Below are 20,165 nucleotides of genomic sequence, written 5' to 3' on the forward strand. Positions count from 1 at the left end.
TTTTAACCCTCTATACGCCACTCTGCCTACCTTATACCATCCTATATGCCACTCTGCCCCATAATATGCCTTTTAACCCCCTTAATGCCAGAGTGGCATATAGGGGTATAAGGCTTTTCTGGAGGCAGAGTGGCACATAGGGGGTCAAAAGGCATATCATGGGGCACAGTGGCATATAGAGGGTTAAAAGGCATATCATGGGGCACAGTGGCATTTAGAGGGTTAAAGGACATATAATGGGGCACAGTGGCATATAGGGGGTATAAGGCATTTCTGGGGCAGAGTGGCAAGCCTGGGGGCAGATGTGGTCGTCTTACATTCGTTTTACATTCAGGCTTTTTCTTTTTTCCTTAAATTAATATTCAGATTTTGGGGGGTTGTCCTCTAATCGAGCAAATACGGTATAAGGGCCCAGGATGAGACTTAGAAGAAAGACATTGAGTAGTTTAATGGGTTTAATCTCTCCAAGCGCCTGACTCGCTACAATGCATTTGCAGCTGGTCATTGCTCGGACATTATGAAGCAGAGGGCCATGGTGACGTAACTTGCCTGAAGAAGGTACCTAAGTAGTCTCAAAAGCTTGCAATCTAATGCAATTCAGCTAACCAATAAAAGCATCATCTTTACCAAATTAACATTAACTTTCCAACCTATCACCAAGCACGGCCGAGCTTCCAGACTATGGTGGATTCCCAGTGATACTAAAGTGCTTACAGAGCCATCTCACATCCGTGTATAGGATGTTTTATACATGGCCCTCAGCTAGCCACTTGCTTGGCACAAGCTGGGAAAAGATTATTTTACATGTAGTTCTAGAGCCGCTTCTTAGTCTGAAGCATGATACCTGCACACGGCATTAAACTAGGAAGCAGCTGCCAAACAATTAGCTTTGACATTTAACACCATCGGAGTCATCGTGATCTAGCCGTTAGATCACTGCACCAATCATTCTCTCCCTGCCTCTAGTTAGCTCTTCTTCATGAGATTCCATAGAGAGCCGATGTTTCTATATTTACATACCTTGCTGTTTAATTAAATATTTATTGCCTTTCCAGATTTAAAAATGGAATTGGCTTTTTAACATAAAACATGTTTTTTCAGATTTCATGAATTCTCAAGGACCAGTGGAGGCAGTGTCTGGCTGGTCCCTAAAGGGACACTTCAGCCATCACATGCACTTTAATGCATATGATAGCTAAGCGTCCTCTGAGCTGCAGCTTCTACTTAAGGTAAGTAGTTGTAAGGTTGAAGAACACATATTCATATATTTACAAAGTACTTTATTGTGCATTATTGTCCCTGTATGGGACAAGACCCTTTAACTGCCAACAGCAATCTGGCACTTAATGGGTTATTTTCAATATACCCATATATTCCATTTATACTTGATTTAAAAAAATATATTACAAAAAAAAAAAACTTTCAAATGTTCCCTTGGTTTGTTAATATTTTGTGAATAATGAATTTACACATGAGAATGAATTAACGCATGAGAATGAATTAACGCATGAGAATGAAACAGGGTTTATCTGTGAACGGGCATGCAAGAGATTGTTAGCAGCAAGCAGAAAGCAGACTGTACCATGCTGTCTGAAGATAGGGGGTTTCCTATAGATGTTATCGTTAAGTCCAGTGTCTAAGAAAGAAAGAAAAATAGGAAAAAACAAAAGAATGAGAAAATATAGGGCGCAGCTAATTATATTTTTCAATCGGAGCAAAAGCAAATGCTTGTGAGATATCACATAGATAATGTGATATTAATGGCCTACATCCAAAAGGTTAGTTAGCATGGAAAAAGCAGCAAAAAAAATAATTAACAATAAATTAAATGCTACAAATTATATGATTATTATACTCCCTTTATTGCTCTCAAGAGCAAAACAAATATTTTATATATTTAGGTTAAAGGAAATATTTTTTCAAAATGTGCACTGAATTTTAGGCATTTTCTGTAATGAGAAAATCTGTCGTTTCTAAACATAGACACATGCGACATTAATTAAATATGAGTTGACGGCATCAGAAAAAGATCTGAGGTTTAAAATGTATGAGATACAGCACTCCGGCGGTGGACTGACAAGCTGTTGGAGATTCCAGCCTACCTGGGACGTGGAAATGTCTGGGTGCTTGCTGATAAGTAGAAGATGACGATTTGCTGTCTGAGCACATGGATAAGCTTGGGGTGCTGCGCCCACTTTCACTGCCTCCAGAGGGAAAAGCAAAGATAGCACATAAAATCAAAGACAGAGAGAAGAGTAAAGCACGTTGTCCTCTTCAGCGCTAGAAGGACCTCCTGAGACCCATCAGGATCTCATGAGACCTCACTAGCTGTGAAGGAGTGAAAACCACTGAATAAGAGGGCATTATTCAGCCATTGTTGGTTTGGATAAAAGCAGAATTCCAACGTTAGAACTATTCAGCAGAAACGTACACATCTCATGAACCGCAACATACATGAAATTCTGTTGAGGAATCTAGCATTAGGATGACTACACAACGGAACTTCAGAAAATGTAGACATTTACCGATGCATGCTTTGGATGGAATGTGGACAAACGGAGTCTCTTTTTTTATATAACTTTTTCATGACATCCAGGGTTTCCTGGCTTTATCAGTAAGATATTTTTCCACTAATCGGGATTTTCCATGGCATATTGTGGTAAATGGGTATGTGAATATATAAAATGATACCTAAATCTTTCCAAATGTTGGTCAACTTTGCCATAGCTGGATCCTAGAGCATGTTTTTGTATAGGTAGCTCACACAAACATATTGCCCTAGACTCAAGCTCTAGCACCCCTGTCCCAACACACAGGACTTTGTAGGAAGTCCATCGGTGGCAAATGGCTATGGCATGAAAAGAATAATTATATAATAGGTTTAGCCCCTTCGTTTTATTTCCAACACAAATGGCGCATCATACGTAAACCTAATCTGCCTTATCTATCTGACTTTGCAGCATCTGTTATACCACTAAACCAAACATAATGACATTTGCTGGAAAGAAACATACCATTTTAAGCTCCATCTCCCCCATTCCTCCCATTCATTCCTTCCTATTCTCTCCTGTCTTCCCACATCTCTTGGAAATCATGTTGATAAAAGTTATGAGATGAGCCAGATGCTATCCGAGATTGTCATGCAGATTCCACTCATGCATTAATCAGGGAAGCGTAGATAAGATTTATTGCACCATACAAACATCTTCAACAATAAGAAGGCTTGTCCTTACTGTCAGACTTGAGGAAACTGCCAAGAAGTTTTATGATACTTCTAGGCAGCTCCGAACAAAACATGTGTAAAGGATTTCATTATTTAAACGATTAATGGGTGCCAGTAACTGGACAGATAGGTATAATTGTCTTAGCATGGATGTCTTCATTATAATATTACCCGTAGGACTAACTTATGGCAGCACCCACCAGTCCCAAAATTTTTGGCCACCGAACTCCCATGTGTCTCCGGCATTTTCCTAGGAGAAGAGGCTTCTCCGTGGTAGACTAGTGGTATGGGGTGGAGATACATAGATATCATTACTATTACCTCCTAGCACCCTTATTCTGCTATATGCTGGTGATCTGCTCCAGCTACCGTCATGAGCAAAAACCCTTAATTTTTTACCGAAAGCATCACTCACTCTCGGTTGGCCAAGTTTCTGCTTAATTGAAAGGTCTTGAGCATCGTTGTTATACTAGATAAGTAATCGATCTTTCGTCAGCCTTAATCCCCCCCCCCCAATCACACAGCTACCCCACAAATACAGTTACAAAGAGGAATGGAAAACAAACAGATTAGACTAATTAAGATTAGAATAATTTAACAATACAAACTGCTATTTACATGTCCAGATCAATAATAAAGCACACTGACATTTGCAAAGGTTATAACAAATGGTTAACGCTTTGGTTACGCTACACAGTTAAACACGATTAAAGCAGCATTTCATGACCAGTAACAAAAAAAAAAAAAATCACACTACGCTGTCTGCAATGACGACTTCCAAGGTCCTGGGAGAGTCGGGTAACCAACTGCTAAAATTCCAGGAATAACAGATATATCGTTACTTTTTATAGAGAGTGAGGAGGAGAAAAGCACAGGCAACTCACCTAAGGACAACTGGAATTAAAAAGAACTCATGGAGGTATGACATTAGAATCGTTCTTTATAATGTCACAACGGATGTGTTTCTCCAACTCTAGTGTAGACACTGTAGGCATCATTGTATCTGTCTTGTAATGGGATGCCCCACATTGGACAAAGACATCAAAAAGACGAGAAGACACCTCCACAAACTAATATCTTCCCAGTTTTTGTGGATGCAGCGAATCTTTATGTAATAATGAAACTAATAACCAACTCTTATTTGGAAATCTAAAGTTATTTTATCATACTTATGGTGAGAGATCTGCTGTCCTCATAAAGCTAAAATACCTGTTGTTCATCTTAAGAACATTTAAGGAAAACAGAGGCTTTTATTTTCAATAATACTTTTTTGGATCTGTTGTTTTTATTTCTGTTGTAGAGAGTGCAGTGACTACGTTCTTATTTTTGATACAGAAAATATAGAGTGGGAAAGAACAAAGTGACCGTACTTAATCCCCAAAAGCCAGTGTCCGGCAAAACTAGGAGTCAATAAGTCTCAACATGCTTACAAAGAGCATAGCTATTATTCCATTGATATGAAATGTTGCTTTAAGGATAACGTGACACATGGGTGGACAAAAAATACATATGTTAGCACAAAGAGTAGCCAATCCTTGATTTAATTTGTGTTTTAATTACATCTTCCAACAATAGCATTGGACATGCATCCCAATAAGCCATTTGGAGTCCTAGGTTGGCTACCCCCAAGCTACACAAAAGTGCTTCATAAAGCAACCAAGCTTACAAATACAAAGACAAAAAACATAATTTAATAAAAATAACAAAAAATGACAGGCCGACTACAGGAATCACATGACACATGACATTCCTGTCCTTACCTTTGAAGAACGGGATGTAATGATGCCTGAATGTAGATGTAGGACTTGTGTGTTGGGATAGAAAGAAGCAGCTACTGGTACCAAAAGGCTCAGTACCAGCTGATAAGCCAATAAAAAGTAAACGAAAACAAATGTTTAGGGCCTTTTCTTTATCAAACCCCATGCGCCATTACCAGCAGCCGTCATATACAAAGCATTGTAAACAATATGATGTGCATATGTTTGCAGCTTTCCAAAAATCATAGACATTCATGCATAATTAGCCAAAATTGGAAAAAGCAATGACCTTTCTTTTCTAAAAGGAAAGATGGAAAAGCAAAAAAACCAAAACAAAATAAAAAAGCTGAAAACAAGCCAAAACGTTAGAAAATATATTAATATTCCGCTATCACTTATCCCAGTGGGTTTACAGGATTTTAAGAAATATTGGGCTTGCGATTAAACAGAAAAGTAAAGCGTGGCTATCTTTCAAGTAATGACTGTAAGGAAGGGAGTCATATGAAGACATGTCCAACCGAGCCAGTGTTAGCTTGAGCCCGGCTTGTGAAGAGTGGAGAAGTAAAAGCTGGAACTAAGTATGCTTAAACGTGTCCTCGCACTTAGTTTGGTCCTTCGATCTGGGCTTCCACTTGGCTTGTGCTGTGCCACCAACTAGCTTGCCTGCCTCTAGCCACATACATAATACAAAGCTCCATTGGGAATATGAGCTATTTACATAGAAACAAAGAATTTTATGGATCTAGCCTGCCCAGTTCACCAAATAGAAGGGCTCAGACCATAATCAATCCATTTGTGTTGTTGAGACCATCAAACCAGGAGGCCGCAATAAAATAACGCAGATGATCAATTGACGCAGAAAAAATAATATCAGATAAGACTTTTGGTGGAGGTGTTTTCTCATGCTGGAAGGAGCATTTTCAAAATATTAAATCTACTTAACAAAAAAACATCTAATTTACAGAGGTGATTTCTGTGCTCTTATGCCTAAAGATACCAAAACAATGAACCAGCCTGCAACAAAACAGTTACATTCAGATATTTATTTAACACTAACTAGATGTTTTTAAATGATATGCGAACCTCAGCGTCTGCATTCTCATTACTACACACTAAATTTATGCTACTGATATTATTATTATTATTTGATAATAACTGAAAAACACATAATAAACATTTTTTTTATTACATTAAAAAATGTACCATGTGTGATATATTAGTCCAGACTTTCACACCCTACTGCTCTCTTTAATTTAGTGCATGATAGATCTTCTGCTGAGAAACGTACAACTAATACATACCTTTGGTGGGGATATTTTAGTTGAACAGAGATTCTTTTTGGCATAAAGCTCAGAAATGTATCAAAACTGTTAATGGTTAACCTACAAGTACGCCAAGGACCACAGAAAAATATAGTCTGTTATAGCCTAAAAGAGCCCCTGAAAGCCGGTTGTACTAAAAATGGCAAAATGTTAATCTCTTTAATTGACCAAATATAAATGATATTGTTGACCAAACACACACTAGTGAGAAGTTAGCAAGAATACATGGATAATTCCCTTTACCTGGTCTGCTGTAGTGCTGAGGAGAGTGGGAAGTCGGGGTGCAACGTCCATAGCCTAATGACCCAGTTGAGCTTGGGCTGGAAGCCCGGTATTGCTTGACCGACCGGTCATCTTGGTCTCCCTAAAACAAAAATAAAAAAATGGGTTGACGTCTGAGGTTAGTGTAAGTACAGAAAAGGCAAACGGAAGAGCTAGAAATTATCCTAAACTCCAAAACGTGAGCTCGGTGGTTTATAAAACCCGACCTAGCAAACACTATTGTATTGCTTAAAAAGGTGGATGAGTGAGCCGTTCAGATTTTAGCTTCTATTAAACACACCTACAGTTCTAGCTTTAAATATAAAAGTTTAAATATAAAAATAGAGTAATTTCTGGATGCAGGGTTCTGCAATAACCAAACACTATTCTTGACTACATCCTCAGTCTCCAGATATCTTTGTTGGCACACGGTTCAATGCCCACTCAAGATACTTCTTGTTGGAGTTCCTTGCTGGGGTGGGAGAACCGCACTCAACTCATTCACTCAACCTGATGTATGCCATTAGATGTAAATGAGGTGGTGAAACATAGTAAATATTATTTATTTCTAAATAATATCGCTGAACTCCCTGCGGTGGGTAATTAAGCGTGAAGGATTAAAAAAATGTAAAAAAACCAGTGTCGTTCAATGTATGGCTTGTGATGAATAAATCGGATATGGCCATTACCTCGGTAGGTGTTGGAGAAAACAGCAGAGGTGACTGCAAACAGCAACACAAAATAGGAAAATTAGTGATTAGAACCCATGCATGATCCTAGCAGCACGATTTATAATAACTCATTAACCAAAAGCACCTACTGCTCACGCAGCCGAGATCCGTGTCTAAAAGCGGCACCTGAACCAATCAACAACAATCAGCAATTTAACAACGGGACAGAGATAATCTAATGGGGAGAATAATCCCCGTTAGTAGGGTAGGTAGTTACCTACTAGCTTTTTTTTTCTCTTACTCAATGCTGTATGGATTTCACTGTAAGGTATTTTTATTTTAATATTTGCTGAAATACTTAAAAATGTGATAAATAAAAGTTTTTATAAGGGATGGCTCTTTTAATCAACCAATGTCCCCTTGGTGGTATGACTGCTTCGAGATGGATTAAGCTCATGCCAGGCTTTAGCGATGTTATGGCAGCAGTACATCGGTATACAACAAACTGATAATTGGTATGGTCCACTGGAGAACAAATCTCGCCAATGCTAGCTGTGGAGAGAAGTTACACTTGCTAAACCTCCAGGTATGTCTGAGCGGTAAGTACTTCTCTCCCAACGTTGGGGGTTGATTCGCTTATCGAGTAGGTAGCGTGTAATTTTTCTTTTGGTGGCAGCATGTAGACTGTAGTTGGATGAAATGCATTTCTAATCGTATAAACAGATATATCACGCTTATAGTATTTATATAGTGTTTAGCGTTTGCCCGGCGTGCCAGATGGCCAGTCCGGGCCTGGCTATAAGTAAAACTATACTCTTGCACAGGGAAAGAGAAAGAGTAAAGTTAGAAAAACTCCAAGTGGTTCTTCTAGTCTGCCCTTTTGCTTGCAATGATACATTTTAAAGTTCCTCATCATCCGTTCCCAGCTATGCCCAACCCAGTAAGTTTCCTTGTTTTTAAAAGATAAAAAGGGTCAGTGTCTGCGACTAGCGGGTGTAAAACAAAAGGCTTTTATATGACCCGGTGCCTTGGTTCCGTAATTAGATTTATCAGGTGATTCATTAGGCAAGAATAGTTGCAGATGTTTGCAAATTATGACAAAAAAAATAAAGTAATTTCTCCATTTTCTCTAGGGTCTGAAAAGCCCACTCAGAAACCCTTAGTCGATCCTGTTGGGGCCGGAAGTATGGACAGTTGACAGTCTACTTCAGATGGACAAAATTAACATTTTAATGCCACAACTTACAAAATGAGAGGGAGAATGTGAGACTGGTTAACTGTTTGTTTTTCATTTTCTTTTTTGTTTCCTTTGGACAAAATTTTTAGACTGTGGACATTTTTCCTATGTGATTTTCTTTGTCACAATACGTTACAATTTATTGGAACATACTCAGCATATTGATGTTCTATTCCTGTTTTATAGTATATTCCGACTGTTATGATATTGGTGACATGCGATTTATACAACCTTCAGTCTTAATAAAAATGATTTACCAAAAAAAGAAACCCTTAGTGGTGTAACATAAAAAATGCATCTTTAATATCCTCAGAGCTGTCTTTAAACTCAGGTGCAGTCAGCATAAGATGGAATGTGACCTCAAATGGTTCTAGATGTCCCAACTGCAACCCCTACTGACTTCAACTCAGGAAGACTGCGCCATAACTATGTTGGTAGGACCATTTTTTAATAAATGTATTTTGTTGAAGTTGGCATTTGAATACATGTTAATAAATATCCTAAGTGAATATTCTGTGTTGTCAGCCATGAATAACCAAGGTTCTTAGGGCAACTTAATTCTTAATACACCCAAATATCGGTATTCCTGTAAGAACGTTTAAGAATTTCGCTCAGGAGAATACACCCAGGTAATATATAAAGTATACATCATTCACATGGAAAATTGAACTTTGCAAGAAAAATCAAAATTCTGTGTTCAGTACCTCCCCATAATTATGCCTGTCATCTGCAGTATAACAGATATATGGAGAGTAGGAGATCATATCAGGACGGTCAATATTATAGATGGCTTTGTTTTTAGGGAGAGCCGCCAGATCCTTGTAGTCAAGAATTTCATCCCCAAGCTTTGCCTAAGGAAGACAGGAAATAGAAGGATTGAAAGACAGGCGGCAGAAAAGCAAAGCACAGATCTCAGAAAGTACAAGAAATTTCAAAAAGCCTCATACTGAATAGAAAACTCATGGACAGTGGTCATCATTTTACTGTGTCCTGACATGATGTTCACGTTGCTATTTACTAAGGTATTTCAAGGGCCCATCCGCTGTAGAGAGAAATCACGGTCAATCAGCGTCTCAGTAACAGGAGGGTCTCATAATTCAGAGCTGAGTTTTCTTGAGTTGTTTAACTTGATGGAAATGGACCCAGGAACAAAAAGTTCTTCACAGGCTGAGTTGATTCCCCATCAATATCAATGGTGACACAAACACAACCCTGGACATCTTTCGGAAGCCAGGAGATGCTCTGCAAATTAGATATTTGGGAGATACGCTACTACAAAGTGTGACGAGTATGAGTATGAGTTTACAGTTCATGAGATTTAATGCTGTCCATAGTTGTTTTGAGGAAAATATTGAATTAAACAACCAATTTGGTCTCTTTGTTGAAGTGACTGCGAGTATGTCAATTGATAATAGGATGCCATGTATTCCCAATTTAGATAATTAAATCACACACTTCAGTCTGTACTTCAATTTCCTGTTTCCCATCAGACAATGTCTGCTTTAGACCGCCATACCACTGAATTTACCACATTTACACATTAAAATGTTAACGCAAGTGCACTGGCTCCCATTTATTATGCCCTATGAGTAAATTATCTGCATAGTCAGTTCAGTTCCGGTACTTATAAAATATTAATTACACTGTATCCAAAAAAACATAACCATCCAATTCAATATTGTCTCATCATACCATTCCCCAGCTTTTTATTCTCTAATCAACATCCAGTTCAACCGTTTCATTGATTTTTTTGGAACAAAATTATTCTGACTTTTCTCTATTTCCTCTAATCTCTATTTCCTCCAATCTCTATTTCCTCTAATCTCTATTTCCTCTAATCAAAAAAAAATATTTTGTATTTACCAAGACAACCATATTTTTTTTCCCCTGGAACAATAATACCTTCACTAAATTTAGCTATTACGGTTTCCCATACGTTTCATTAATTCTGAACCACTGCCAGGTCTATACCATCGCCAGGATAACATGATGAGCCGTTACTAAGGATTTGTTAGAAGGTTAAACATGTATGACGCCCTTTTATCAACAACCTTTTCGAAAAAAATACATAATTACATTTTATTTTTACTTTGTACTAATATGATTTTCTCAGCCATAACAATGCACAGTAATATGACTGATATTACAGGCCGTGTATAAGTGTTTGCGGTAAATATTTACTACAGTCAAAGAAAATCGGTCCACTCGTAAAATCCAAACCTGTTTTTCATTATCAGCAAATAAACTTTTAACAAACGAAAAACCCACTGTACTTTTAAATATAAAAAAATGTTTTTCATTGATCTCAAAAGTAGTATTTAATAAAAGTATATGCCGCTGATACAACTCTGCTAGTTTTGGCTTTGCCCTAAGTGTGACCCAGGCCAACGCACCCAACTGCCTCTTTCCTCACAGGTGCCTCCACGTTTTACTTGCCCTGGAGGAGACTGAAGAAGGTGATCTATAAGTTCATCATAGCCAAGGCTACAATGGAGCAGATACCAGGACTTCCCAATGCCATAGCAGAGACGGTTTGGGCTAATGTGGCATCAAGCAGGCTGACCAATAGACTTAACAACATGGCATGGATGGCAATTAAGGGAAGCCTTCCCCTAAGGACATTTACGCATGCAAGGCCTGTGTGCAGATATTGCCCACGGTGCATCGTATCGGAGGAGACTTCTGTCACATATAGGAGACTCGCTTGCGGTAGCCAAGCTAAAGCTAGCCGGAGCGTGGTCTTGTTCAGAAGGCGCTTACTCGACAGCTGCCTTCTGTGCAGTCACAGCTTTGTTGAGATCCCTGGAAACCCAGAGGATCGGAAGTTTCTCTCCTACCATTTTGTTTTGTATGGACTCTTTCCAGGAACTCACATGGAGGGTGCCATAGAAGAAGCTTGGCACTTAATGTGTTAAGGTTTGTGGTTTGCCAGGAGCCACCTCAGACTGTCGTAGGCTAATTCTCTGCTTGCTAAGAGACTACTCCATCATTGACAGTCTTACGAAGGTTAAGGTAACTTCTGTCATGAACCCTTCCCCCCCATCTTTAGGTGTTTTTCATGCGGCAACGTCACTATTTCTGGAACTGTTAAATGTTGTTGACGTATGATGTGATTAGTGTTGCTGTATATTGTCTTGCCTGTATGTAATATTTGCTCAGTTCTTGAATAAACTAAATCAGGCCCTCGTCACTGTGGAACACCAGGATATGACATTCTATAAAAAATTATAATTCTTCAAGCCAAGGGCAACTGACAACTGATGTTTTGTAAAGACATCAGCATGATGAGTGCTTCTAATTACTGAGCCTGCTGTAAAGACTTAACCCTTAATCTACCACTTCTGCTGGGGGCTGTTTTACTTATCTGCCACCCTCTCAGTAAAATACAACATAGAGTTACCAAAAGAGGGGTCCATAGAACCAGGCACTGCAATAGAAGCACAGAAAGGATCTAGATATTAATCTAGACACTCATGCGCTGAACTATAAGAAAATAATGCTTCTGGAAGTGGCCCAAAATGTTAAACCCAAAGCTGCCCAGGAAGCAAAAGCCCCCTGTCTAAATTCCAAGAACATTCTGTATATCCATAGTGTATCAGTCTCCCACTTCGAAGCATTATCTTTTAGGGTTATCTTTTTAAGGAATAGAACTCTATACTAGGTACTCTAAAGTCTCTATTTCTCAGGTAAGGATCTTCATATTCAATTAAAAAGGACAAAAGTACATCAATAAGTGCTCTCTGTTCTTAGATATACTTTCATTCAATTTGTGTGCACTGCTTAAACCCGTGGTCAATTTTTTCAATTTGCAGTATATTAACCTCTCAAAGTAGTTTTATATATCCCTTCAATGTAAAACTACAAAGGACAGCATTTAGGACCTGACTGATGTAATAGTATACAGTGACATTTTTCTCATTCTTGCAGATCACTTCCATGATCATGAATGAAACACACTCGGTTCATTCAGATGCCATCCCATTACTAAAGTTGCCTGATCAGGTTTTAAGTTATTTTTAATGGGAATTGGGAACTATATTTAAGTATTATTTCTGAGCGTTAAAACTTACATAAATAACTCGGCTTGGGGATCCAGAAGTACTTGATGCAGGAACCGAAATTATACTTTCTGAAGATGTCCTTGTTTCCTGTAGGGAAATTCAGTAAAACAGAGCTGTCAAGTACGGTAACAAGTCCAACGAACTATAACCGACACAACAAGTAAAGATGTTTTCTGTTCACAAAACAGAAAATATGTGAGCGTGTTACATACAAACTGCCATGAATCCCATCATCAATTAAGGACCACAGAATCTCTCATAGAATAAAATGTAATAAATTGTGCAATAAAGCATTCACCGGTTGCTCAGCCAGGACACTTATTATATGCGGGGCTGATTCATAGCCATGTACAGAGTATCATATGTTTTGTATCTGTTTTATATGTGTCGGTTAGTTTTTAACCTTCCGTCTGGAATTTGGGTTTATTTATTGTTGGGGAGTATTATTGGATGATGAGAAGAGGTCATCATTTTAAAGTATTGGACGTTTAAACAAAGTGGAGGATCGTATTTCTTTACTCTGTCAGTGCTGGGCAGGTAGACAATTCTTCTCAATGACTCACCTAACACTCGATGGGATAATACTGGATGATTGGACCTTGGACCTAAGGACAGGAGGGAGGACACTGCCTAATTTTTTTTAGGTGGGTTGGGGTGTGCTTGGACCAGGGCAGTGGCCCTTTAACTTTCAGACATGAAGCACCCAATAAAATATATAGTACTTGGGTTCCCTTAATCCCACAGGCAAGATGGGAAGAAGTGGAAGCAAGCAGTGGGCATAACCCACATCCAATTCACCAACAGCTAATACCATAGCATGCTTTAGGTGGGGCAATACAAGAGTAGACAAAGGGCTATTTGTTTACTGTTTATTGTTTTATTTCCATTGACTGGTCTGTAGCCACGTTCCCCCTAAATATCAGCCCCCGCATTTTTCTAAAATGCATGGAAATCCGTTTATTAGCTGGTGATGACAACATATTCTGAGTAGAAATATCCAGAATCTCCATTAGATAGATGAAGGTACATACCTTATTCCTTTCTTCTGTCTTGGCGGCTTGTCTACATATAGGATGCCATATTGAATTACCTGCAGCAAGCACAGCATTCTTAGGCCAGAGTCATTTAATATTTTCACTGAACAGAACTGAATACATGCGCTGGCATGGCAAGTACATCACATGTTGTGGATTATTTACCCTGTGATTATTTAATCATGGGAAATGAATTCACTAACCAGTAACTCCCATAATAAAATCACAGTTAAGAGAACACGCAATGGCGTTACCAATTATTCGTCCAAGGTGATTTAAAGCAACATGTGTTTTTATAATGTGCCTAAAGCCTATATACAAGTAATTCCCCATTCCTATTCCATAATACCACTGATTAAAATACATTAGGTTATGATTATTAACAATGTATTACTCCAAGTAGCTGAATCTCCCAGCTATCCACAGTGCACTATTCTATAGATGTAAAATGGAAATAGAGAGCCATTAGCACCACCCAGATCTTTATCATTAATTGTACCATTAATTGTCCTTTGTATTTACGCCTATGAGCTAATAGTACGAAGACCTAGACCTACAGGAAGTTTGTTCTATAAGTACATGATTTATATTAATGTATGGCGATTTTGTCACTTAAACAAAACATTGGATGCTTGTTTACCTTGAAGATACATCTCCTCGCCTTCTGCAAACATCTGATTGCATCGGACACACCGCGCACAAGTTGGGTGATAATGTTTCTCTCCAGCCTACAAGAAGAACAGGATTTGGCATTAGCATTTATTAGAAAAGCAAACATCACTGGGTTCTTTTAAATGTGGCCAGTACGGCAAAAAGGTTTAACATTAAGTCAAAGGTACGTGTTTTGACTCCTGGGATGGGATGCCTTTGTTCATAATAAAATTACCTGGACCAGCGCTGGACAACGGTGGACAACGGTGGAGGAGCAACCTCAGCTAAGATGCTTGTTGACAGCATCAGCTTGAGGCTCCAGCCTCATCATCTGTCATCTAGACAGCTGCATAAAAGAAGCTGTACCTCGTTTAAAAAAAATACCAGGTGCAAATGAAAAATATTAGAACCCAAAATGATTGCTGCGGTGGTTCTTTACAATGGGGCTAATTTGGCTAAATAGAGCAGAATTGTCCTCCCATGTCCTTCAACAAAGATCTACAATGCACAGGGAGGATGACGCAGAAAATGACCACAAACATTTTGGATCGTGTCCAAACATGGTAGGGTGGAGAAGAAGGACAGAAAACATCCAACACTAGTGAAAAATACAAACATTTTCTACAGTTGTAGCTGTGTACACTAAAGAAGTATTTTGACAAAACTTTACTAATATGCACAGTAAACCCAATTAAAGCACATATTTTATTGAAATAATTGTAGTTAAAGGGTAACTCCTATGAAAAAAAATACTTTTCTCCTTGAGTGTAAAACCCAGTGCTGTATACAGTAACTTACAGCATAAATATTGGGGATTCTGTTACACTATACGGCCATATATTGCTTAACCCGCCACCACGTCAAAGCACCCCAAGTTTGGTGAGTCGTATCTTTTTTCATGGCTATATTGCTCGCCAAGGAGCTGAATCAATGGGACTGCTCTGCGTTTTACCCCACCGAGACCATTAACGAGGCGCCTGTGTGGCAGGAGGGGCGGCTCAACCCTAAGGTTTGGTCAGAACTTGGGGTGCGTACAACCTAAAAAGCATAAAAGGCAGAACAGTCAGATTCCCACGTTGCTGCTAATACCGTATAATAATGACAAAAAAGTACAGTTCTTTGGTAAGCAATATAGAAATGTAAACTTAGGACTCTCCGAAATAGTGGAACTTTAACGTAGCGGCAGGCTGAGCAATATATGGCCATGTAGGGTGACGGAATCCCCAATATTTATGCCTTACATAGGTTTTGGTGACAGTAGTTCGGGTGTTTGTCTAGTAGGTTGGGTTTAGATAACAGAGCTAGAACACATACTGTAGGCTAATATGTAGCTATCTGATATCATCATATAATGCGAAAAACTAGAAGTGTTTTAAAAAAGAAAACTCCAAAATATAACGAAAAGGTATAATTCTAGTAATGAAAAAATGGTGAGGTATGATAGTCCGGAAAGCTACGGCTTCATATTGTTGTAGTTTAAGTAAATCAATGGAAAAGCGAGCTTTTCATTATTCCATTTACCACTCTAACCATACTGTATACGACCGCGGTAATAAGATAATGACACCATTAGTAAAACATTCATAATTCATACTGTGCTGCTTCATAAAGGCCACGTGCTAGAGAGCTCATTGTCAATACATCATGCATAGCAAATAATAATCTTTTTTTCTGATAAATTGCTTAAAAGCAGTAACTATGAAGGGCAGTAAATTCTAATGTATTTTTCTCCATCGTTACATCATTTTGAAACACTGAAAATCATACATAAACAAATGTTTTCACGCAATGGGGGAAGTATTGCGTGTGCAAGCACTTACTGAAAAGAAAATTAGATTTTCTGGGTCTGGATATTTTTTTTTATTATTATTTTTCTTAGAAAAAGCAGAATATACTGGGCAATAAAATATAGAATAAACATTAATATTTCAGAGCTTCTAGATCCAAGTAGAAATCCGATTGCCTTTTGAAGTCAAGAATGATGTTTTCCCTCAAGCGGCAAACTCTGACAAAAAATAGCTGAATTTGATTTTTTTCCCTTCTTTTGGATCAAAAGCAGGAAGGATAGGTAGAAGGGTTGAACTTGATGGACATTTTTACTAATTACTATGTTGCTATATGACTATGTTATTATTGAAAGCAAGCATACAACACAAAATTTTAGCCCAAATAAATGAAACAAAGCACCCAAAGTATTACAATATAAAATGTATCAAAATATTTAAAATAGTGTATGAAATGTTAAAACATACCTCCCAAGTGCCGCCTTTTTAGGCACACGAGACCCTCCTTTAAGCCTATGTTCATCTGTTGATGCCCCTCTTTTCTATGAGCTCAGAATGTTCATAGTGGTCTACAGTCATAACATTAAGGCCAGACGTGGGAAGAAATGGGACCCTGGCACTTTAAGGCAAGTGGCCAATAAACGAGTACAAGGACTCTTACACTCATACATCATGCGGTCACACGTATCCAGCCCGTGGCCATACATTAGCGCATCAGATCCTTTGAGCAAATGGCAACAGTAAGAAATGACCTGTGCCATCTGGCACGACCCACCAGATATTTGTCCCATTGGCCAGTCCTTGACTGTCTTTAACTATAAATTTCCATGTAACCTGCTTAAATAAGATTGTGATCACCGAGAATGGGAGGAAATAAATATGATGCATTGGTGCTTAAAGCTGATCACATCAATTACTGGATTAAGTAACTTTCTGCTGGACACTAGTGAGCCAACCAACGTCTCAGATCATGGCAGGCACTTTATTTTGGGAAAAGCAGAACAAAATTGTTTTTTTTCCCAAATTACAGTCACACCCAGACCCTTGAGATGTGAAGTCTGTATCTACTTCCTAATGCTTAACATTTGGGTGTGGGACATTACTGCGGTTGCCTTAGACCAGCCAGGATTGTCCCGGTATCTCTATTAGTAATTTTATATTTTAACTCATTTTATGTTTTTTCATCATTGTCAAACCAACAACAATCTTTGTACTGAAGATACCGATAAATGTTCTTTCCAAACATCATAGAAAGAAGGAAAGGGTGAATCATCAGTGTTCCGAGCTTATTGTTATTTAACTATATCTGCCCAAGAATAACTAAAGCTATAACAATAAATAAGAGAGAGAGAGAGAGAGGTAAGAGCTTCCAAAACTAAATGCAGAGCAACATACTAGGTGAAAAAAAGCAAAAAGACACACGCAATCTTAAATAAGTTATTTTTTTTACTCCAAGCCCCCTTTGGCCGTTATCTCAGCATAAAAGTCATCACATTTCATGATATGAATCAGTGGGTTCCTTTTGCCGAAATATGTGAACATTATATGAATCCTGGAAAAAAAAAAATGGTGATTGTGTTCACTCCAGGCGCTAAGAACGTTCTCACCCTCCAGCTGCTCTACTCTACCTTGTCCATCAGTATCACGGAACTTGTCTGTCCATGATCCTGTTTCCAGACATTCCGTTTATACCATAGCCAGTCATATTTTCTGAGATCTGAGGAGTGTTTCCAGGTGACACCAAATGCCCATATATATTCCTTTTTTTTTTTTTTAGCCCTCCATCTTGTAGAGTAATCTAAATAAATAATATTTCTATTCCACCGACCATCCACCACCATTTCATCCCGCTAGCTGTTTGCTGCACCGCACTCCCCTGCCGCTTTCTGTTTATAGAAAAAAAAATCGGAGGTCAGGCACTTTTTAAACGAGGCTACGGCGCTGATCCCCCTACATTGGGGCAAAGCTTCCCTGCCTTCTTTTTGGGAATGGATTATGAGAGTGGAGAACATAAAAGTCCTTGAAGATCTGGTCGCCAGATCAGACGCCCTTAATGAAAAACACAGACAAACATGGTTTTATTGGTCCCAATTCATAGCTGAGGCCTCGTCACGAGCCTTACTCACAGTCTCACCTTACTCCACTCCCCCCTTCCTCTCCCGGCATCTTATCCTCCTGCCCTTTCTTCCCTCCCATTTTTACCTCCCTGTTTCCCCTTTCTTCTGTACCTATAACTATTTTTCTTTTGCTGAAAAGAATACATTTTGATTCACAAAACTTCCATATTATAAAACACATTAATTTATTAACCCAGCAGACAGATTGCTTTGCTCTTGTCTAACGTCTACATAGAAAGGTCTCTGAAGTTCCTTTATTGTCTGAGATCCCAGGGCCTTTGGGACCCCCTAGGATATTTTCCATAGGTGATGATGGGACAAAGTTCCTATGACCTCTGTAAGTATTGTCATCATGTTATTTATTGTTTGATATAGTGCCATCATATTCCATAGCGCTGTACATCATTTTCCGCATCAGGCAAAAGGTGATCATTGTTGACCTTCTTTGCATGCGCCTACCCAGAATCCCTTGTGGTTGTGGCAGGGAAAAAACAAGCCTTCTGGCTTGCCTGGTGTCTTAATTTTAAGTCGAAGGGGTTTCCTTCACCTTTACCCACCATAACTTATGTTATTGGTATGGAAATTAGGGAAGCAGGAGATGACTTTATACTTTTATTTATTAACTCTTATTCTTTCTCTAAACTCCTTGTTGAGGGTCCATTCGGATGTGCCCCCAAAACCCTTTTACCGAACGAAAGTGCTTACCTCCAACACTCTGCCCGTGATGAACTTCTCACAATGATCACACTTGATGCCGTACTTAGCGTGGTAATCCGTCTCACAATACGGAATCCCATCTCTGGAAACAAAACATTGCAGACAGGCTATACAAATGATATAATCCAGATCCCATAATTTATTGATCGACATAGCGCCATCATAGTCCACAGCGTTGTACACATAGATCAGTGTTTTGTGTGTTTGTTCTCCATGTTATGGTTACTACAAATGATTGTTCATCTGATATGGATTCACTTACTTGCTGATATACTCTGCCTTTAAAAGCGTGCCACATGTTTTGCATTTGAAGCAGCCCAAATGCCAGTGTTTATCCAGCGCTACCAGCGACTGTCCATTTTTTATTTCTAATCCGCAGCCCCCGCAGTCTGAAATAAATATAGTAATAAAAATCTATTTCATTTATGAGTCATTATAAAAAAAATATGCAGCTTTAATTATGTGTCCAACAAACATGTAGAATGCCTTCCAGCACGGGTCTACTCGCCATTATTACGGTCCATTATATCATATTATATATTATTTATTATATTATATATTATACTATTACGTCCAAGATGCTCTATTTAGCTAAATGGCTTCTAACTGTTGAAATGTTGTCTCCTGACATTTTATCTTAGTAGTTAATAATCATATCATTGGGAATAGTTATTTTTTTATCTTACCATAGAATTCCAATGACATCCTACATCGAATCTTGGTTTAACAGAAGAAAAACAACCAAAAATGTTTTTTTTTCTTTTCTCCTCTAAATCCCATTTTCCAATGATAGGCATTTATTTAACGGATGAGATAATTACAAACATTACAGCACATTTAGCTTGGTTTACCCCAAATTGATACATTTTACTGGGGAGGGCTAGCCATGCCTGCCCCCCCAGGCCATAAGGTGCCAGTCCTCCTCTGACTACACAGCGAAATAATGTAAAGCCTCAAATTATTATTATTATTATTATTTATTGTTTTATATAGCGGAGGAGGGTCCTGCTCAAACCAGCTTACAAATCTAGAGGGATAAATGCTCATGCGATTCTATCTGATTTCCAATTAAATGTATTAACCGTTTCCATCATCTCTTGGACCAATATGGAAATATATATTTTCCATAGATAAAGGTACCCCAGGTGCATAATAGGCACGATAATAATGATATCCCAAAACAGAATTACCAGCCTTTGTGGTGGGATCAATTTTGCGCTAAAACCCAAAACATCTGTTTATATCTTTTTATATATATATATATATATATATATATATATATATATATATATGCACACATATATAGATGTATAGATATACACATTAGACA

At 38.4% G+C, this 20,165-nt stretch overlaps 1 protein-coding gene across 1 annotated transcript in view; it reads right to left on the reverse strand.

Annotated features, from left to right (window-relative positions):
- LOC149282258 (actin-binding LIM protein 2-like) overlaps window positions 1–20,165 on the reverse strand; it is a 47,072-nt gene that overhangs the window by 10,953 nt on the left and 15,954 nt on the right. The window contains exons 4-13 of the mRNA XM_089498400.1: window positions 19,700–19,725; window positions 19,098–19,249; window positions 18,824–18,917; window positions 14,207–14,294; window positions 13,564–13,622; window positions 12,542–12,619; window positions 9,176–9,322; window positions 7,253–7,285; window positions 6,546–6,666; window positions 1,583–1,636 (exon numbers count right to left, since the gene is read on the reverse strand). Of these exons, the coding sequence (XP_089354526.1) occupies window positions 1,583–1,636; window positions 6,546–6,666; window positions 7,253–7,285; window positions 9,176–9,322; window positions 12,542–12,619; window positions 13,564–13,622; window positions 14,207–14,240 (526 nt within the window). The 5' untranslated portion in view covers window positions 14,241–14,294; window positions 18,824–18,917; window positions 19,098–19,249; window positions 19,700–19,725. The remainder of the gene's footprint in view (window positions 1–1,582; window positions 1,637–6,545; window positions 6,667–7,252; window positions 7,286–9,175; window positions 9,323–12,541; window positions 12,620–13,563; window positions 13,623–14,206; window positions 14,295–18,823; window positions 18,918–19,097; window positions 19,250–19,699; window positions 19,726–20,165) is intronic.

Source organism: Sceloporus occidentalis, unplaced genomic scaffold (assembly GCF_023333645.1).
Source record: "Sceloporus occidentalis isolate IW3139 unplaced genomic scaffold, rSceOcc1.0.p SCAF_120, whole genome shotgun sequence".
Classification (NCBI taxonomy): Eukaryota; Metazoa; Chordata; class Lepidosauria; order Squamata; family Phrynosomatidae; genus Sceloporus; species Sceloporus occidentalis.